The sequence below is a fragment of the Etheostoma spectabile genome, chromosome 1, assembly GCF_008692095.1.
Source record: "Etheostoma spectabile isolate EspeVRDwgs_2016 chromosome 1, UIUC_Espe_1.0, whole genome shotgun sequence".
NCBI classification, from domain to species: Eukaryota; Metazoa; Chordata; class Actinopteri; order Perciformes; family Percidae; genus Etheostoma; species Etheostoma spectabile.
In genome coordinates this window covers 12,836,755-12,860,043 of record NC_045733.1, presented here as the reverse complement: position 1 = coordinate 12,860,043, position 23,289 = coordinate 12,836,755, and the positions used below count along the sequence as shown (strand labels likewise).

The 23,289-nt window shown below is 38.2% G+C and overlaps 1 protein-coding gene across 3 annotated transcripts in view; it reads right to left on the bottom strand.

Annotated features, from left to right (window-relative positions):
• LOC116696725 (glypican-6) overlaps positions 1 to 23,289 on the bottom strand; it is a 149,585-nt gene that overhangs the window by 116,038 nt on the left and 10,258 nt on the right. For all 3 annotated transcript variants that reach the window (XM_032528062.1, XM_032527908.1, XM_032527982.1), the window contains exon 2: positions 6,116 to 6,274. In XM_032528062.1, coding sequence (XP_032383953.1) covers positions 6,116 to 6,274 — 159 coding nt within the window. The remainder of the gene's footprint in view (positions 1 to 6,115; positions 6,275 to 23,289) is intronic.

Here is a 23,289-nt window from a genome sequence, read left to right as displayed (position 1 = left end):
CTCAGCGTGGCTGGTCACCATAGCAACGCGTGATGACGCGCGACTCACAACAGCATGTCGGCTACCTGCCGCAGCCAGAAGAAATGTTTTGTTTCAAAAGAAGCTGAAGGAACGCAACCAAATCACCGCTAAAAAACGGGAGTTTGGGAATTCTGACGGAGTTCAGACGTCGACATGACGGTTTTCGCCGACACAAAAGGGTAAGTTAAGTTTCCTGGTAACGTTAGCTAACATTTGCATGTGTTCAGCGTCCAGTCAGTATTTACTATACGCTATATAAAGTACATGAACTTTAGCAACCACGATTACACACCAACATGTCTGCTGTGTACTGTTTGTGTTTCAGAGCATTCACGCTTTGCAAAATCGCCGCCGCAGACCGTCCGGTGGGCGATGTCCGACCGGTGAGATCTCTGGTTCTGACCTACTGGGCTTCGTATAATCTTTATGGGAGTCACGGAGAGGCTTATGACAATGACTGGGAGGCATCTGGGCCAGCAGAGCCGGGGGGTACACTGTCACAGGGGGCAGAGGAAGAAGACCGGGAAGTTTGGGAGGGTTTGATGCGCTACTTGAAAAGCTAAATAAAAACTTTTGTTATTTATATTGTCTTGTTTTTTTAAAGTAACAGTGTGCAATATTGGAAACGACATGAAGCCGCTAGTATCCCGAACAGTTGAAAAGTGAGAATAGTGCAGAGAGTGGATAATCTGTCGGTGTCCGGCTAGATTTGTTTTAAATGTCCCGTTTGTTCTGGAAACACACTCCGCACTCTTGTTTGCTAAAAACGCAGTCATGAGTGACGATTCTCTCCGACCAACCAGCGGTCTGCAGATTTTCACGTCACCTTTTGGTATCGCCTCGGCTCGCTTGGAACCTCGACTGAGGTAGTACTAAAAGAAGTACCTGGTAGCGGGTCCCAGGGACTTTTTTTCGTAATGGAAAACCAAAAAAGGCTAGTGGAGTCGAGGCGAGTCGAGTAGATACCACGCAGTGGAAAACCACCATAATGCTTTCAGAGACTAATGAAAACAAACCTGTTAGGAGCAGGGACAAACTGGGGCTAAAAAACAGCTCTAGAATAGGCCCATCATCCGGCCATACGCCCCTAGACGTGCGCGACAGACACTAGCCAGGATGTCCTGATACTATGCCACAATACTGTACCAAGAGCACTGTAGCCTATCAGACAAGGTATTCACAGCAAGTAACATCTCAAAATCAATGATGAAAATTGGGGTTGTGTTTGTTACTTTCAGAGATAAAGTAGGCTACTTGCTGTACTTGAACATCGGGATTACACATTATAGGCCTACAGAGTCTGATAACTTGCTTAGACAATATAGGGAACAAAACGGGAGCGGGATGGGATCCGATATTCTTTCACTCTTGATCTTACAGGACAGGATTTTTTTGGGGGGGTAGTCTTGTGATTGAGACATGTTGGGAGTATTTTCGATGGCTCAGGATGGGAAGGGAGCGACAATTGATTCTCTTGTCATTGTCTACTCTGAAGCTAGGATTTTTTGGTTAAAATTGAAGTATTTAGTCCCCTTCCCCATTTGTTAGCACGTTTAAAGTGGTACCAATGCATGCCTGATGTTTTCCTGTTTAATTCCGAACCATAGTCTTCATCCCAGCAGCAAAAGTGAGCTCACTACAACCTCATATAGAAGCAAGTGATATCGCGGTCAACCCACATTCATTTCTACGGAGTCCGCCTTGGGGTCAGCGGAGAAGAAAAATAGTCAACCGGTTTAATAAACGTGAGCAAAGTAGGAAAGATATTGACAGATTCAAACTTCTGGGATCAATTACTCTATAGCAAAATTATATTAAATCACAAATTAGCAGGCGGTACTTAGAAGTATATAAACTACAACACCGACACAAAAATATCTATTAATTTAATGATTAAATAAGATAGTGTCTCCACACTTACTGTATGTTTTAACAGTAAATGCAGGAGGTTCTCTGTATATTTCTAATGTGTTTAATGTTTAAAATAACCTAACAGAAATTATTAAACATGTTAAGTTTGACAACACTAACTGGCATGATGATTTTCATAATCATGATGCACACCCATGTTGATTGCTGTCTATGCAATTCGCTAAGGCAGCCTGTTCCTGGCACTTACCAGTACCTCTTGCTGATGTGAAATTAACTCTGCTGTCTGTCCCTCATCATGTCCCTCTGTGAACTTTTAGCATTTTAATACCTCACTCTCGAGGGACTTGGCCTCGTTTTCTTCCATTTTATTTTTCTCTTAATACATCCATGAATTTTTCCGATCCACCTTTCTCCTTATGTTTTATACTACCCATTGTTTTATTTTGCCATGCAGTAAGCCTGCTTTTCTTTCGCTATTTTTTTTCTTTACACAGAGCATAAGTGATTGTATTAGCGCCCTCTTTTGCTGGCTGTTAATATCGCTTAATTAGACTTTTGTTGTGCCGACGGCCATCAGTTGGACAGCCATTCTGCACTTTTCCTGAATGCACAGTTTGTCAGTCCGTTCCTGGTTAGGAGTGGAACTGAACTGGAATGCTGAGATGCAACACTGCAAAGTTGGTTGCGGGTTTCTTTCTCCACATTCATCAATTGGACTTGAATATAGCCGGACTCCAGGTCTTTTTGGGAGAATATAATGCACACTTAAAGATGGAGGAAAAGATTTCTCTGCCAGATGATTGGACATTCAGAATCCCCAAACCTTAATTCTAGTGTGCAACAGTCATTTATGGCTTTAGGATTGCTCAATAATGCATCAAAACCCACAAGCCTCCAGGAGAAACAGTCAGTAATCAAAAAGTAAGTTAAGGTTTTCATAATAGGGCCCTATAAATAACTGGGGACAGAAATGAGGGCATGTAAAATTGATGAGGGATGATTCAAACCCCATGAGGTGAGAGAGAGCTTGACGCAAGGAGAAGGACTGTGATGTTGAGTGGCCTGGCAATATCGTTATGTGTAGAAGATGGAATTACATAAATGATTTGTGTCACCAGTGTCACTATATAACTGCACAGATATATGGCCATTGTTCCAGAGGCCTTGTCTTCAAAATAATTCTCTTAATGCAATAAAAAACTATAGAGGAGCTGAACCTATTTATGGTTGTAATTTTTGGTTATTTCTAGTCCTGTGTCCATTCCTCAGAAACGCCTTCAAATTTGTTTAAGTTTTTTGTAAGTTTTTATTGTTTCATGTGATCAATAACAGGATTTAAGATTCAAGAATTCCATACATTCTCAAATGAGATCCCATTTCATATATTTGCCTTTTGTTGCAAACTGTATGCATGTGTATGACACAAAGACAACAAAGCACAGTACAGTTTTTTTTCTGCATTCATTCCAGCTTAATTCTAGCGAGAGAGACAACATAAAGAGACATTACTTTTATAAATTGCAGAGTATTGGTTGTAATGAGCACCTAAAACAGAATTCCCACACATTTCTTTCAGAAATGCAGAAGATGGTTTGCTTCAACTTCTTTGCATTGTCTGCAGAGTCCTGAGTTCTCCGGTGCACCTAACGCTAATTAAACTTCTTTGTGAAAAAGTAATTTAGAAACTAAGGCCTTGCAAAGTGTAACTTTTAAAGTTACTTATTTCCTCAACTTTAAATAAACTTAATCTTGAAATCTCTTGCTGTGCGGTAAAATTAGGATTCCTTTAGGACTGCTTAAATAACATAAATAGTGGATGTCCTATTGTCATAATTAGATAGAAAGCAGTGAGAAAAAAAGAAAAAGCGCTATAAAAATGAAATTATTATTGTTATTACTATTATTATTATTATTATTATTATTATTAAATCAAACAATTAAAAGTAAACAATAATAAGACACAACTGGAAAGACTGACTCCTACTGCTTATACAGAGGGTTTATTATTGTAAGCTTTAGGTATGTCCCGATCCAAGTTTTTTTTGGCCCCTGATCCAAATCTGATTCTGATCTGAAAAAGATTCCAATCTTGTACTTGCAGTATATTTACCTAAATGTCAATTGAAAATACATTTGGCAGTTGTAGCCTACTTAATCTGACACACCTTATTTTTTAATGAGCTTCTTGTTCCAAATGCTGAAGGGCCTGGTTCTAAAATATTAAGCTTGAAAGCTTAAATTAGTGATATGATGTGAATGAAAGTTTAATTGCAGAATGTGACTGAAATTGTCGTGACATGATCGGCTAGGGTGGCGATGGCACAGTGGATATGACACATGCCTTTGGTGTAGACAACCCAGGTTCAATTCCCATTGTGATACATCAACCAGTCAGCTAAATGAAATGTAATGTAAGCTAGAGAGAAGGTGGATCGGTCTGTTGGTTCATTGGGAACTACCGAAAAATGCACAGTTGTACAGTGATGTTACAGAATGGAGTTTCTTGCCAAATAATCTTTGGTCCAAATAGCACCCCCCAAGATGATTATGATTGGTTTAAAGAAAAGCCAATAATCAAGTTGTTTTTCTCCCATCCTAGCCAGACCCTTCTTCTAATTTGCCACTCAGCAGTAACAAACTTGAAAGAAACTATTTTTGATGTTTTTTGGCCAGATAAAACGTCCACCTTTCTTATTCCAGCTTAACCTTTTTGGTGATGGTACACAGTTTTCAGTTTGTTTATCACACTTGACATTACATAAAGAGAAAAATATTGAGTGGATTTCAGAGATGCCAAGGACCACAGAACATGTCCTGATTCAACATTCATCAGAATCTCTCTTTTCATATTGAGGGAGCTGCATTCCCTCTCCCATCTGCACATTGACATTACTTGTGCAGAATCACAGACGACAGAAAAGGCTCATAGATTTTTCTGGTACATAGGGTCACGGCTGCAACTCACTGATCTTTTTTTAAACAGCATGTATGACAAATTTTGTATTAACTGTCAAGGAAAATGTTTTGTTGATCAAAACCGGACACTTTGAGTCTTTTCACTGAAGTTGATCATATGAACCGAAGAGACTTTTTTTTTTTTTTAAATAGAATTTTAAATTAAGCAACTGACAATTTATGAGACCATAGAACCAAAGACCAGACTAAGCACTGACTGTATACGTGGCATGAAGATACTGTAGCACATTGATCCAATACTGTGCACCATGACTTTAATCTTACAGGCAGTTTTGCATTCAAGCATATAGAACTGCAGTAACATTTTTTCTTTAGAAAGCCACATTAGCGCTATCTTGTTCAGTCAGTATGTCAGTAACACGTTGAGCATTGCCAGAGCATCCCATTAGTCAGTCAAAAAAAGCATACAGTTGTAACAATTCCAAACGTTGCTGTACAATTAATTATCTCAGAAATAATTGTGATTAACAATATAAATGTCTTTTTCAGTCAAATTTAAAAACTGTATTTATTTATTAGCTTTTGAAACAAATTAAAGTTTAGAATGAATTCCAGGATACATCTTTAGCAATATATCACTGTTATGTGATCAAGATAATGTAATGACATACGCAGCCTATGAAGTAAAAACGCCTCATTATTACTATAAAACCTTTTTCTAACTGTATCCCGACTTGTCATTTCGGTTTCTATGAATGTGTATAGGGTCAAGTGCCAACAACTAACAATGTAAATGATAACAAAAATATATACTCCAACCAATAATCATTTATATAATTATAATTTGGCATATCTAAACAAAATCAACGATTACCGGTCAGCTATATGCCTTAAGACCTTAGCTTATGTTAGAAATTAGTTGCAGTTAAGCAAAGATACTGTGATTATGTTGAATGAAATTGACAGTTAGACAATTATGTGCTAATTGTTTCAGGCCATTATAGTCTATATATGTAAGTGGGGAACAACAGAAATGATGACTAGTTAGACAAACTTATGATTATGTAGCATAAGGTAGATAGTATGAGCCAAGATAAAGATAAAAAGTATTGTACTGTAGAAGAAAAGGACCATGTGTATGAAAAAGACATGCTCACAAAGTAATAGCCAGAAATGATTCATTGTTATATCTTGCTGCCTTTCCAAGTTTGACAGTGTGTCTGAACTTACTAAAATTGGAAGAGTCTGGGATACAAATTAAAATGTATTTCATTCTCTGCATGTCAAATAGATAAATTTAGCTTACCATCAAACTTTTTATGCCTCGAGACAAATGTCGTCCTCATATTGTTGCTACTCTCCTCAACCATGTTCTCAAACTCCAGTTTGCTCTGCTGGTTGAGTTTGTCCTCCATCTCGGATGTGCAGCAGGTGTATCCCTGAGGACAGACACGCAGGTGCTCACCTGAGGGACAGAGACATAGAGCACAACATTTTTACACACATCACTGCCACAGGATTCGGTTTTTCAAAAGGCCCAGGAGTCTTTGATCAAAACTCTAGTGTGATTTTTGGACTCATCACTGAAGCTATCAAAGAGGGACAGACCGTAACAAATGGGTAAGGAAGAATATTATTCATATAATATCATATAATATATTTGATGGTACCCTGCTAGTGTGTGAAAAAGAGAGAGACATTGATAGAGCATACATGTGTATACATCTCATGTAGGATTTTCTTTATATCACAGCAACAGAAACTGAGCTTGTGTACGTCAATATTGCATCAATTGGAAGGCACTGAATTCAGAAACTATTTATCTGTTTCTAGAATTTTGACTCCGGCTAAACGCAGTAGTGGAAATCAACCAAACTTATCTTTAAAACAGCATTATTTGTTTTTTGGTCACTTATGTTGGGGTCAGCATGATAAACTGTGAACACAAAATTAACCTGTTATCACTTTCTAAGCATATGTTAGCAAACAATTGCTTATGTGCACATTAAACAGAAACCAAGAAACTACTAACTAAACTAAACTAAACTCCGTTTAGTCTTGTTTCTGGCCACCTGAAGAATGCTAGTGACAATTGTTAATCACCTTTTAGCTCTGTTTTGGTCCCCACCAACTCCTGAGGGAAATATATGGCTCTTTAGCTGCTACATGTTCTACTTTGTTTATCAGCTAGTTGCTAACCATGTCTGTCTGCTGTTGTTGACTGAGCACTATGTGTACAGTGGATTAATCAGAGCGTTTTTGCTGAAAACTACTACTGAAAATTCTGCTGTGGCTGAAAACAATGCACATGAGAGCAAGGCACTAAAACGCCATGTAGTGTAGAGCTGACGGGAACTGCAGAGTTGGGTGATAACTCTATCTAGGTTTGTGGCTATGCTTGACCCCTTTCACACTACACACATCATACACATATGATACAATGTTAACATAACAATATTGATTAGTGCAGCTTTAGGCAGGAATATTAAAATTTTAGAATTGCAGTGTATGTACTCCAGTGCTCCCTGGAATAATAAAAACAATCTCGGTGTAAAAAAAGAGTTTAATAAGAATTAAAGAAAATGTGTATTATTAATGTTATTTGCTGAGGTTGTGAGATCTCTAGCATTAAGACTTCACATGCCACCCCGAGTCAATAAACAATTTCAACAGCAACAGCATCTCTTTTTGGGAACAATGGTTACTTCAGACAGACTTCACTAAGCTTACTTACTTATTCATTTACAACAGCAAAGTAGTTCTCAATCAAAAGTGCCCATTGCAAGCTTGATGGACTAGGACACAATTTCTGAAAACCCCCTTTCTTTTCACACTGAAAACTTAATTTCATCTATTTTACTGTGATAATGCCAGAATGATCAGAAGTGGAGATCTAAAAAAATTCACCAAATCCAATATTATCTGCATGGCCAGGTATTGTTTTGGTAAATGTGAGATGTTCGAGTCACACACATCTGGTCTTCATAGCAGAAAACAAGGAAATTAATTTGACCCATTCTTTTTACTCACTTGGTCAGTGGCTCTCAGCTCAGAGTGCACGTAGGACTGCTGGGATTGTCGCGAGTATTGAAAATGCGATAGAGGGCCCCGGCTGTCAATTAATATCTTCCATTAACGCGGGCCCCTGATTGGTCCAAGCCCGTAAGCAACTGTTTACCCTGCTTACCAATAGTTACACGTCTGTAGACATTATTTAAAAAAAGGTAAGAACATGTGAAACAATACTTCTTTGGCTTCAACTTTGCCTTTAGAAAAACAACAATCCTTTATATTACCTCACACATCTGAAAACCCTCTCATTAAACAGACTTTCACATCTGTGGATTATCCACTGTGTGTAAAGAGTGTAAGTGTGTAAAAGAGCAACATGAAGAACATGATAACATGAAGAATGAGGGGAAAATAGTCGGAAGTTTGATGATATGAATCGTTCAGCTGTAGAGCTATAATGCACAGCATTATCAGACAGAAACCTGGCTTCACCCATCATGCATTTAACACAATCTCTATCTCAAAGCATGGTGATGGCAGCATCACCAGTCAGGTGTTCTCTTTTGTATCACGGAGAGACGTGAGATAAGAAAGAATGATGAGTAGAGACAGATAACAAGAGATTTCTGAAGCATACATTGTGAGAGTACTAAAAGAACTTTTGGTTGAGACACCTACTACTCTAAACAACAGGACGGTTTTAGGACAAGAGTATAAACGTCCATGAGTTACCCAATCCACGTAAAGACTTAAAATCTGATGTATCCAATGACTTGCACTGAGCAACCTCACAGACAACACTCACCCAACCTGAAATAAATCTACAAGGGTGCATGTGATAAAATGCCTAAATACAGAGATACCACATTCATGCACAAAGTACAAAATTACTCTTGGACTTGCTTTAAAATAAAAGCTCTATATCAATGCAGTCTATCCATCATTTTAATACGGGCTTGTTAATATATGTGGGCACCTTTTGAACAGGCACTGCACTAGTACAACAGAAATTGCACAACCAACTCATTATCAACAGCCAGTTATAAGAAAATGAAAGTGAGTAAGCTTCCAACACAAATCCCAGTCAGAGAACTCGGTTGCCAAAATATGCCCATTTACAAACCAATAGATAACCTGCTTATCTCTTAAAATACTTTGCATTACAGTGTCTATTTTGTTGTTATTTCTGACAAAAAGCATGTCAATGTAAAGTTGCATCTATGAGATTGTCTCTCAACAGCAGGAGATTTAGACAAACTTGATGGCTCCATCATGGACTACTTGTCAGTCAGAAGACAAGACCCATAAAAAAAACAAAGAAACCACAAAAAAACTTAGATTGTGGTTACTGTGTAAACAATGACACTACACTGGTCGTAATTTGCATTTTTTAAACTGTTTGTCTTCTTGGGCAGCAACATCTGCAAAGCCAGTAAAGCTGTCGCTCGAAAAGGCAGCAGTTGTGCCAATTCTTTAAAAAAAGAAGCACCCCGTCTTTGACTCGTTACTGGTACGTATACATATATAGCAATTTTAGGGGTGCCACAGTTTCTGATCAGTGGCTGTCACCTGTTATCTCTCCTCTGCTGCTTTACGTCTGAGAGCGTCGGACATCATTATCATCATCATTATGAGGTTTACCCCCCCCCCCCCCCCCCCCCCCCCCAGTTCTACATATTAACATTTGAGAAAGAGATGAAACGGTTGTTGCTGTGCCAGAGGTGGGTTGGTGCAGAATAGACTCACTGGGCTGTTTTTGATGGATCCTACTATACAATGCAGGCCATGGTGTTCTGCATGCATATACAGTAAACTATAGATGTCAGAGCTGTGCGTGGATAATGAAACAAGGAGGATGCAGTTTGTACGTGCTAGTACTCTTAAATGTGCTTAATCCTTAATCAGTCCTTAGAGGGGCACCAAGCTACAGTAATGAGGTGCACCATCAACAGTTCAACACTAGCCCAATGTCTCCAGAGTAATGCACAAGCCTCCTGGCCACCGAGACCAAACTCTCTAAAACAAAAAAATAAGCTGAAATGCAGAAATCGATTTTTCGGACAGTCTTTAAGGCGCTTTTATTCTTCTACTAAACAACAATAGCGTAATCTTTTAGCAAAGCAACAGCCTTCCTCAACTGTCACACATTATTTTCACTCTGTGGAGATAAAACACTGTGTGACAATCTTTATTCCAAGCTGTGATCGGTTTAACACATGCATGCAGAGAAAACAATATCATGCAGGGTACAGAGCTTGTTGAAGCAAGTAGAATAGTGGTTTTATTTAAGGGTGAAGCCATTTGTACCCCCGGTATACTTAGCAGTGTATGCTATTCATACCCTGTTACTATTAAAAGGGAATGCTATTTGTACCCCAGTGCACACAGTAATGTGTCTATTAATACCCCTTCCAGCACAAATATCAATGTATGCTATGCGTACCAGTGTATAAATTAGAAGTTGATTATATTCGTACCGTTACACACAGTGCAGTTATCCATACTACTCATGTATAACATCTTTTTGGAATATTGCTCTGTGGCCTAAATAAAATTGTTGCAGTGTCCAATATTTTACACACTTCAGAGAGACGTTGATACATTCACTTGCGTGGTTCTCAACCTGGGGGGCAAGCCCTGACTTACGCAATGGCATGCAAATGATTCAATCCAAAATGAAAAAAAGCAAGATTTCTTCAGTGGGGAATCAAGCCCCAGACTCCTGTGCCAAGGCTCACTGTTCTAACCACTCATCTAGCAGTTCTTGCCAAATGTAGTACAACGGTTGCCCACTTAGTGTCTTTAAGCCTTGGTTGCTAGGTAACCATACCGTATACAAAAAAACTAACTAACAACGGTTGTATGCTTTCACTGAAGACAGAAAGCGCAACTGTAGTATCCATTTTCCACAAGAAATTCAATTGTTATAAACTTTAGAGACAAAACCTTCTTAATATGCCAGTTTCTGCTGTCCAGGAAGATGAATGTTGACCATGATATGATGCATGGGTATGCAAGCAACGTATCATTGTTGTTAAGTCACAGGGTGTGAATAGCTCAGCTGTGTGGCCTAGGGTATTCATACCGGGGCTGCAAATAGACACTGATTTATTTTAATTTTCATGTTTTTTCATCAATTTATTTAATGTTTTCTTAAATTTGTGTTGTTGGTTTATCTCAAGCAAAATTCTCGTTACTGTTGGTGTGTTGCTTATGTTTAAGCTTTCATTCACTGAAACAGCATATAATTTAAGTGTCAGTGTAGTGCAACATGGTCCATCAGATTTTGTTTTTGGAGGGAGATGTTTACATTGAGTCTGACTTGGGGTCAGTGTCAACTGGCATGCATCAGCTGGTTGGTAAATGTCAAAGAAAACACCTCATTTCAGCTTTGTGGACCGTGTTTCCCAAGATCTGAAATTGTTGAAACAATACAAAGTAAGAGATCTGCACAAAAGTAGATTTATTTTCATAATGATGGATAACTTAAGAAAAACGACCTTTGCTCACTGCATTAGGAAGCCCTGCAACTCTGAAGTATGTCTATGTCAATCTGAAGTTTCCGTTGATGCAACAAATTGACTTAACTTGTCAAAGTAGGCAGAACACCTCTGTTGGCCACTAAAGGTTGGCAAAAAAGGATAAAAAAATCAATAAAAGGCAGAACTGCCCTTTAGTGCAAATGACAGCTAAAAGGAAACCCTGGTGCTTTTAGCTTTCATAAGTTACACACCCCTCTATTCATCTGTTTTGTTTTTGTATAACACATAATTTGACTTAACTAGCTACTTTAACCACTTTGAAAAAGGTGCTGCTGCTGTTAACAAACCTAAAATAGGACTTTGTGAGAAGCAGCCAGGAGTGTGAGCAGCATATTTATAATGTGTCTTTTTTCACGTTTTTGCTTCTCTCCTTTTCTCACACATCTTTTATTCTGGTTGCTTCCAACAGTACAGATGCCAAAATAAAAAACAGCATTGAAATAGCAGTAATGCCAAACAATACAGGACAAAACTATTCAACATTTTTAAACAAATCTAGATGGGATTTTGGCCCACTAGACCATATCTGCATTCTAGTTGGTTGTTTTGCACCCAAGATGGAATCTGAAGCCAAGCTGTCAATACACTGTATGCTTGTGAGATCACAGTTGTGCACGGACTCTGTCAGGCTGAGTTAAACTTGTAAGTCTCAATACCAACAGTGACAACAAAAAAGGAGAAGTAGTGGTGGACACAGTAGAAAGTTAGGGATGTCTGTATGGGTATGAAACACAAGTGGTGTTGCTATAGGAAATACATTAAAGATGAATAAACCAATTGTGAGTGCATTCATGATTGGCTTAATATATTCAAGATTGTAAACGATGTAATAATAAAGCTGTTTAAATTAAATATGACATTAAAACAAATCATGTACCAATTTAACAGTCAACAAGACCCACTCCCCACTTTTGTCAAAGCAGTATGATACAGTATGATTGTATATAGTGCAGTTCCATTTTATAGCTCCTATGTACAGTTACACAATTATTCAAAAAAGTACTGAGGCAAAAAAAAAACAGAACACCATTTTTTTTGCCAACTTTACAGTTAGCTGCAGGTGAAGAGGGGCAAGTGGGAAGTTGGGGACAGTCCCAGAGCACGCCTATTGCATCTGTTAAAATGGTTCGCCAAATCAGTAGTGTGACCAAATCTTTAACTGCTGCTGAAACCTTTGCACATTTGCTAAAAATAACTTTTGGGTTCTACGTGTTCTTTCTTTCAGACTTTTGACAAACAGGCACAGGACAATAGGGACAGTGTAAAGTTTTAACTGAGTAGGCAGCAGAGATACATACTGTATGTAAGCCTGGGGTGACAACGCTGAAAGCAGTGCTAACATATTAAAACTGATACTGGTGTCACATCAGGCTCTTCATATGAAGAAAAAACTGCTTCCATTTAGATGTAAAACAACGGAGCTGAATCTTAAACATTAGGGCTGGCACATCCACCCACATTCATGAATCATTACGCGCCTAACCTGATCACAAATTCAGGGATCAGAACTCACAGACAAGCATATACACACATACATAATACATTATTCACTCACAGGTTTATCTATGACTTATGAGCAAATAGTTATGGAATCACTGTGGGGAAAAAAAGCGTGGATAAAATGTCTTCAATTGTGTCTTTAACCCAGTACAGCTTGCTAATGTTCCACTCTGTCCTTACAGCTGCCTCATGTCAGAAGGCACTGCTGCACATCTTTCAGAACAAGCTGAACAGAGATTTAAATGCATGCAATTACAGAAGGCAAGAAAATTAAGGACAAATGCTAATCTTCTTTGGGGATTTTACAGTAAAAGGTTCTGGCATTTGCTCAAATGTTTACTAATCAAAAGGAAGTGAGGCATAAGAAATATTGTGTGGCTTACAAATGCAATCACGCATTAGCTGTTTTGTTTAGTTTCTTTGATGTGCAGATGTGTTTGGCTCCTCTGGATCACGATCTTCATGGACTGCGAAACATGATTGAAGCGTAGCATTGTAATTAGGTGAAATCGCTGACTACAAAATCAGAGAATGCTCACATAGGCCGGCTCAATGCTGATGAATGGTTGGAGAGAAAACAACAAGACAATGCCCATTTGACACATGCAATCAGCCACAAAGACGCCAAGAGAGCTCCTTTCACAGAAGTTTCCCAACCCCTAATGAATGTTACTATAACATTCCTATGTGTGACACGTTTGTTTAATCACATTAAATTGCAGGGATAGTCAGGGATATATAGGTCATTGGGAGGAAATCGATGGACCTGGAGGTATGATCATGCAGAGATTAAAGACGAACTAACATCATATGGTATGCTTTATTCCACAGTTGCCTTGTATTTGGCCTCAGTTCCTCTTGGCTTCTGGTCCCTTGATGTTAAAGAAGCATGTGCTCCGCATGTTTGAAGTTTCACACACAGGCAGATGCTGCAGTCATCTCTAATGGGCAGGCGTAAAAGATGGCACATTTCTTATCCTTGTCTTCTCATAGTGATTCATTAAAATTGCCAGCAGAGCCTACAGTACATTCGGCAGCCATGTTGCTCAACAATTGCAGCACATGCCCTGGTGAGATGCAACAGATTCACAGTTTAGAAATGCCTCAGATGTACTAGCGCGGAGGGTTGCTACTGAGATTTTCTCTGCTGATTCAAAATTAAGACATTTCTCAGCCATTTCTCACTACAAATACAAAGACTGTTCTTCAGAGCATATTGCCATCAACCTTTTATTCCATTAATGATAACTAATTTTAGACAGACATGAGTAGCTGCTTTAAAGGAGAATTCCGGCCAATCTTTATGTTAACCTTGATGGCTATAAATATGCGAGTACTTTCAACCAACCTGAATCGGTGCAGGCAACACTGAGTAGCTGCAGCTACGTGTACAAGCTTCTACTGAGCTAAAAAGGCAGTTAATGGGGCAAGTTGTAGAGTGCCTTTGTGCCTCTTAACAGACACACAATGCAATTAATATGTCTATACAACATGAACAAGGCCCTTACATAACACCAAGATGTATTTTCATGTCAGACATTGTTTTAATTCACCTACCCTGTCTTGTTCTTGCTGGTGGTTAGCTTGGTTGCCTGGTTAGCTGCTATTGATATGTGTGTTCAGTCAGGCTTTTCAATCATAATCAGCAGTTCCGTGTGTATTTGTAGCCAGAAAATTTTGGCCAAAGTTGCCCATATTTAAGCAATATCTCCCCCCTTGTTATGATGTCCTGCTTTTCACTCCGAACAGTCAAGTATGACTTTTGATTTCCAAGGTGTTCAGATAACATGTCTTACACACTTGCTCTTATTTGTGCCAAACACGCCAACACATCATGAAGTCAAGAGAGAAAAATGTGTTACTCACCCATGCTAAAAATTCATAAAAAGTGAAGTGATCAGGTAAATGAAAATAATTTCTGCTGTGTGACAGCATCTATTCTACACAGAGCTGGTGAGTTTTATTTCAAGTTTGTCCACAGTCAGTCAGTCTAGTATAAAGACCCAGGAAGAGGGAAGTGTAGCATATACAGTAGGTACTGTATACAGTAGGTACTATGCAGGTCACCCACATTTTGACTGAAATCAGGATTGGTTTTTATCTGGTTCCAGGATATTTTAGGCTGCTGCCTGTTAGCGAGCATTTCACACCAAAGCATAGCCAAGCTCAATAACAGGGAAGCAACAAATTGAATCAATCACATTTATTATCATTGATCTATCACCAAATTCCAGCTCCAGTTTCATTCAGCACTGCCTCTGGGATATTGCCCCCTCTCTGCTCTTATAGTCCGGCTGCCACAGATCCTTATTGCCTTCAAATGAAGGCAGAGGGGTGCAGAAGCAGGTCCATGCTCTTGAAATTTCAATTCATTCAATTGAGTTTACTTGAGCCAGGTCACCTGCAATATCCATCATTCAGTTTATTGGTAACTCAGTTTCCCAGGTTTTAGCATTGGGAGATATCAGACTATCCTACTTGTGATTTTTCATAATTAATGAAGGGGTGGGTGACATAATGATTTGTTTCATGGTACATACTGTATGGAACACATTTGACGTAAATGAGATACAAAGTTGTCAAACATCAGCCGTTTTGTTATACCTTTTATATCACAAATCATAGTAATCGTACCTTACATATCTCTTGGTGCATTGGGCCATTGTGGGCAATGTTCAATCAATGAGCGAGGACTTCACTATGGTTCTTTTTTAATCAATGTGATGAAGTGCCTTTTTTTAGTCAGGTATTTAATTCATGCAATTAGCCAAAAACAGAAAATCCTGTCTGGTTATTTTATGCCTTAGCTGCTACTCAATGGATTTTCCAGAAAACTTGTATTATAATATATATAAATATAGTGAAATGAAATTACATACTGCATGCCATGATTAAACATTTATATTTTACTTATTTTACTTCCCTTAATCTAATAGATATGCCCACATGCATAAGACATACATTACACTAAGTATTATAACATTTCTAAACCTTATTTTCACGTTTAGTTACTATGGAAATTGTTGTGCGACACTGAATTAATCCAAAAGAAAATTAGAAAATCTTATTTCATGTTGGTCTTAGTCTTGAAAAGCATGATATTTTCACTCTTGGTTTTTTATAGATTGTCACATCAAAGTCTATGGGAATAAATTCCAGGTTAAGAAAAACTGGACTTTGCAAAAGAGGGGCAAAGTTAAAGTTACTTACTCTCTTTGGACTAAATGCTTTAGCCAGGTTTATCACACTGGGCAATAAAAGCTAAAAGGCTGCCTGAGCCTCAGCTCCCTGTGAAAGGCTGACACGTCTATCTTTGAGATCTATTGACTCAGGTACAGAATAGGCCCCTCACACATTTAGGCCATGACTGTCCTTTCTTTATTTGGACTGAGGCACATTTAAAACAGGCCTTTTTCATCTGACATGACCTAGATTAGAGGGCAAAAGGGAGCAAAATCGCACAAATAGAATTACAGGTTGTTGAATGATGGAAGACGGTATGAATAGTCTGAAATGTTGTATGAAAGAGAAAAAAATAGTTAAGAGCAAAAGGTAAACTGAGCAGGTACTCTTGTCAACTTAAATTCTCCAGATGATATGTTCTGTTTAAAGGTTAACTTTTAAAATCAGCATAATAAACGATTCCTGCAATCAAAGGCATTCTGGAAGTATTGGGACATCTGCTTCCTCTAAGCACATCTACATTTCATTTCATTTTTAAAATGCAAAGAAAAAGTAGGCTACCAACTGTCAGATGATTCTCTGGGTACGTTTAACTTTCTATGATGAAATACATCATATCACCTCTTGCAATCCATTCTACTATGAAGAAACAAATGTAGTTTAGAAATTTAAAAAAATACGGACCATTAATAAGTGATTTATAACCCTGCATATCTATAACAGTGCTTATTTAAAAATGACTGGAGTAGAGCTGCAACTAATGACTATCTTGATAATGAATTAATCTATTGATTATTACTTAGATTCATTGATTATTAATCAGATGAAAAAAGCTACATTTTCTGCGTTTAACAAAAGCTATTCCTAGTCTTACAATGCTCTGTTAAACATTTGCACCAACAATGAAATGTAATATTATAATAAGTAAGACGGTTCAAAGCCAACATTCTAAATGTAGTCCAGACGGACACTTTTGAGGATAAAATATAAACTTTCAATAAGAAAAAGCAGGAGCATTGCCATAAATATAGTTTTTAAAAAACAGTATGAACAGTTTACCAGGTTTTAAGAGAGAGCTGATTGAACTGTGTTTTAATTTAACATTTGCTAGTTTCAGCTTCTCAATTGTGATTATGCATCTTTTCTTTGTCATGTGTAAAGTGAATATATTTGGGGTTTGGACTGTTGGTTAGATTGAACAAGCAATTTGATGATTTCACAATGGGCTATGGGAAATTACAATTTACTTCCTGCTATTTTATGACAAAAACAACAGGAAATAAAGAAAAATAGGGAAAAAAATAATCCTGTTGTTGCTGCGCTGGTGTTAACCATTTCACTCATGACATGAGTAGGAAGAATTCTAGAGAACATTTCTTGTATTTGGAATTAAATCACAATCAATACTTCAAACACCCTAAACAGGTTGCCTTCTATAGCCTATTAAACATAGGAACATGGTTAATGATAAGCAATTGTTATGATAAAATAACCCATAAACAAATGAATGATTAAGAGGTTTTACAAGTACGTTTTCAAACGGTTTCTTAGTTGTTATTACTTGTCAACAGAAATCAGTGAATTGGAAGTAAACTCAATTACTGTGTTAAATCACATCTGTCTGCATGTTAAAGTTGGAAAAATGCATCAAGCTCGATTGATCTCACCGCTGCTCTGCCATCTGGATCTCCTCTCCATCAACCAAATCATCCACTTTCAACTAGTTCCACTGAGGCTTGGGACCCAAATTGAATATGTCCAAACAAGATGACACAGATAATTACCTCAATCGCCCCAGCCATATGTTACCACACTTGGTGGCTGCTAAAATATGTTCTCACTTTGAAATAACTTCCAGATTTGGAACATTGCAGGACAGTAATGTATAGATAAATATAATGTTCACAGTGTGGCGTGAAGCAGGGAGGTATAGCTTAATGCCCTGAGTAATATCGAGCTCATAATTTTATGGTGCGCTAGCCAATCTGTCCTTTTGTTAGTAATGAGCAGCCTGTGTGCTTGAGACAATAAAAACCGTTACAATTATCTACACTAGCTTCCATCAATGTAAACTGACAGCATGACAAGAAGATAATAAAACAAGTGATTTCCTTGAATCAAATAGTCAATAGTGCAAAGTGTTTTTCACTGTGTGCCTACATGTTTATATAGAAATCTAAAAAATACAGTGGCTTTGTTTGGGTTAAATCCATTTTTTTGTCCTGCAAACATCTTTATGCAGAATGTTGCACAATGACAGGATTGCTCTAGCCAGGTTCTACACTGAAAACCCAGTTGGACTAAAAGAGAAACTATTAGTGAGTTGGAAATATGAAAAGGCAATATCTCAGACTGTAGACAAATGGCCATGGACCTCAGAACATGATTTCCAGATGTGGGAAAAGATAAGCTTATTCTAAATATCAAGGGGATACCACACCTCACTTTTAAGTAGAACATAGTATTTTCCAAAATGATAAATAACAGTAGGCTAGTGACATGGATATCAACATTGCATTGACTTCTGCAGAATTACTGTACATATGGGAGTCATACTGTAAGTACTGTAAGCGCTCACATCCTATGGGATGGACGGTAGAGATGGAAAAGATTCAAATGTTTACCATTTACAAGCATTCATGTCAACTGACAAATTCAAAACAGTTGTAGGATTTCAGTGTTAGTCATGTAAAGCTAACAAATGTTGTGTGTAATATGCCTTAAATACAATATATACCCAGAATGGCAAACTTTGTCTACTGTGAAGCGTCAAGGTTTGTTTAGTTTTTGGGCACTAGTATATGCCAAATCAAAGATATAGGAGATTTAGCGTGTATTTCAAAGTAAAAAGCTAATATTTATGTTTTCTACAGAGATAGCAGAAGGGGATGAGATAGCCTGACATGGATCCCGGGCTTTAAACCCACACTATATGGCCGGTAAGCCAAACTTACCTCCAATAACATATCTTATCTCTTAACATATCTCCAATATGACATAATTGCAGAATTCACCTTAGGGTTTTGAATCAAACCCAAAGTTGACTGAATGAATTTAGCAAAAAAGACCATTTGAGCCATATTTCAAGAAAATCACATCATTACATCACAAGCAGTGAATATCAAGGTTTCTGTTATTGTAGTCAGGCAATTTCAAATTCAATGATCAGCATCCACATTAATGTTTTTATAAACTTTCCATCTGATAACTTAATTATGACTAATTTATGTTATGTTATTAATTTCATGTTGAGCTTATGGCCATAGCTCCAGTCTATCAATGCAGACCTACGGTATACTGTATAACTTCATGCCTCTTTCATGGTAGTGTTGATGAACAATTTTCAATAGAATTCACACAAAAGTCAGAGATGAACCCCTGTATGTGAAAATAAGAACATAAAAGCATACGTATGCATTTTCAAATCACACCCATGAGACAGTCTCATAAGGTGTTTCTGAATTACATGACTACCTGGCTGGTTGGAGCTGATGACAGACAGTTTTGTCCTAGTGTGAAGGACTTGAAATATGAGAAATATGATTTGTGTATAAAATATCTTCACACTGTCTTTGCAAAACATAAAAAGGTTTGTAAATCATGACTATGTGCATCACAGTCATATCAAACTGTCAAATTCAGGAACAAAAAAATATTTTGTAAATACTAGACCAGCTTGACTAAAGCATATACACTCACCTAAAGGATTATTAGGAACACCTGTTCAATTTCTCATTGGTGCAATTATCTAATCAACCAATCACATGGCAGTTGCTTCAATACAGTTAGGGGTGGTCCTGGTCAAGACAATCTCCTGAACTCCAAACTGAATGTCAGAATGGGAAAGAAAGGTGATTTAAGCAATTTTGAGCGTGGCATGGTTGTTGGTGCCAGACGGGCCGGTCTGAGTATTTCACAATCTGCTCAGTTACTGGGATTTTCACGCACAACCATTTCTAGGGTTTACAAAGAATGGTGTGGAAAGGGAAAAACATCCAGTATGGGGCAGTCCTGTGGGCAAAAATGCCTTGTTGATGCTAGAGGTCAGAGGAGAAAGGGCTAATGAGTCTCGATTTCTGTTGAGACATTCAGATGGTAGAGTCAGGATTTGGCGTAAACAGAATAAGAACATGGATCCATAATGCCTTGTTACCACTGTGCATGCTGGTGGTGGAGGTGTAATGGTGTGGGGGATGTTTTCTTGGCACACTTTAGGGCCCTTAAGGCCAATTGGGCATCGTTTAAATGCCACAGCCTACCTGAGCATTGTTTCTGAACATGTCCATCCCTTTATGACCACCATGTACCCATCCTCTGAAGGCTACTTCCAGCAGGATAATGCACCATGTCACAAAGCTCGAATCATTTCAAATTGGTTTCTTGAACATGACAATGAGTTCACTGTACTAAAATGGCCCCCACAGTCACCAGATCTCAACCCAATAGAGCATCTTTGGGATGTGGTGGAAAGGGAGCTTCGTGCCCTCAATCAAAGCTTGATTTAAACATGAGATCAATTTAGGCATTAAAATCATAAATCTCTGAATAATAAAATGTAAGAATGGCTTCACTTGAAATTGCCGACCACGATACTGCTTCTACTACAGTCATTCAATTAATAGTCAACCCACTTTACCGCGATTTAAAATTCTAATGTTTTCTTAAGGACAAACAGTACTGTAGATGAGGAGAACTCAAAGCACATCATCAAAGTAAGCAACACCTCAAACCAACTGCTGCACCTGTCGTTTAGGACGACAACTAGTGCCGGCAAAGAAATGAACACAAATCTTTTCAACTGGCGCTATTTCAAGTTCTGTATGCACTGGGTCTAAACTGGTAAGCACAGCTTCCAGTATGGGCACAGCCTCACAATCTGACACCAACAAAAGTTGTTACCTACCCCTTCTTGTTTAGCTTTGACATATTACCAGATTAACTGCCAGTCATTATATGTTGTGAGTCCTATCTACAACAGTACTACGTAGTTACTAAAGTACATAGTTTAGCTTGCTTTAAGCTATTGAAATCGTTTCACAACATACAACTGTGTTGGTGAAGTTTTGTTTACTAGTAAGTAGAATCAACCCAAATAATACAACAAGAAAGGCACAGTAAAACAGTCAATCATCACTCACCAAAGAGGGGACCCAGATTTAAAATTTATGCCATGCTAAGTTTGCATGCATATTCTCGATCAGTAAAATTCTTGAATGTGATTAATTATTGATGTCTCTAAAATGATCTGTGCATTTTTGTATATGAAGTGTATTATAGTTTATTATACTTGCTTACTATTTGAGGCTAGGAGGGAAGAGGAGACATATGGAGAGGTTAAAGCCTTGCACTCATGCTCTGGATTCATCATGCTAACTAGTGCATGACTCAGTCCTAAACACAACAGCTGGTGGTCTGAAGAGCCTGAGGTAGAGCCCCAGGGTGCGAGATGACCAGCCCACTCATTTACCGGCAGCTTACACAGGGGACAGGAAACAGCGGGGTTCTGGGAGCAGGAGATGAGGCTGGCTTCTTTTCAGATTTTAGAAGCCTCCAGGAGCCAAAGAACGAGCCAAGAAGCATCACAATGGCAGATGTTTAATTTGACACATGACGAAATTCGAGGGCCCAAAAGATGTAAATACTGGACACATGGCCAATAGCCCACCCATTTCAATAACCCTTTCCAAAATGGTTGCATCTCCTTTCCAACAGGCCATAAATTGTTAACACTAGAACTATAAGGAGGGAGATATTCTTTCTCAAGCCTCAACATTCTTAGAACAAATTCAAACTGGACCTCTCCTGACATTAGGGTAACATGAGCTTGTCACATTTGTCATGACGGCGAGCCTCCCTGGAGATGGACTATGTGGTCCCATTCAAGTTAGTGGTGTGAGCCGAGTGAGCCAAAATGTCTTTTCCATCAGTTATAAGGATAGGTAATTTAAAGGAACTACTTGTTCACCCCCAAAGTTCTTCTTTAGTTCCAGATTAATTCCGATGTCATTTTAAAGCACTTTGCAAGTCCTACGTCCAACATGCTTCATTACAAGCCAATTTGAGAAAAATAAATGCAATATGCAGCGCCATGAAACATGCAAAATACATCCAATTATACAGAACTATTTAAAAGAGACTGTAATAAAATGGTGAACAAATTGTTCAAAAAACAGATTTTTTTAGCTGTAGCTAATTTTTATATTTCAATTTTAAAAGCTCTTGTACCTTCTTCTCACTCATATTGAGTCTTTAAATGTACATTTTAGCATTTTTGCAGGAATTAATCATCATAAAATACATTAACATCAGCATTAGTGGGGCTCTCACAGATCACTGAGTAAAAAGGAACACAGGGCCTAAATCGGAGTAAAAAAGGAAATGAAGCACACAGGGTGAAAGAACGTAGGGCAGACCTCTGACACATCCAGGAGTGTCATTATATCCCCTACGAAATTTCCCTGCAAAGCCTATTATTTAATGTTATAATTAAGCCCAGAAATGTGACCCGAGGTTAAGATCAGCCCTCTAGATTTTTGCATTAACATAAAGATAATACCAATCTCTACTCTCCAGCTCAAAGCAGCAAACGAGATCACATTAAACTGGGTCATGAACTCATGTAATCAGTATAAATTTCCTAATTTATAACTAGACAACATAATTTACCTGCATGTATTGTCTTGGCTAATAACTGCTGCTCTTTAAAAACACAATTTACTTCCAATCTGTGTTGCAGGGATGGTACTGTGGTTTTCTATTGTCTATTGTCTTGTTACTTGGGGAAGCCATTATCATCTATTCACTTAAGACATGCAGTCATGCAGTTGGATCACTCTTGTTACGCCCACTGCAACGCTGCTGTCATGAAATTAATAAAGTGCCCTTATTATGAAAAAATTACTTTTTGGGGATTTGGGGTGTTCTTTTGTGTCTCTGGTGCTTCCACACACATACAAAAAACTACCCATCCTGTTTTGAGTGAGATACGGGTTTCTGAATGTCCTCTGCTTCAGTCTCCGGATGAGCTATTCAAAATCTGCACGGCTTTCTACGTAACTAGCCGATACCAGGTAAATAACCGTAGCACATGATAGCGCTAGCATGCTAGCTCGTTCTCAAAGGCAAAACACTGCTACAGCACACACTAGTCCACCATAATCTACAAAAGAACTACTTACGTGTCCCTGTTCTGCAGGTATTTCACAAGAGGCCCTCGTTTAGAAGAAGTCTCCCAGCTAATCCT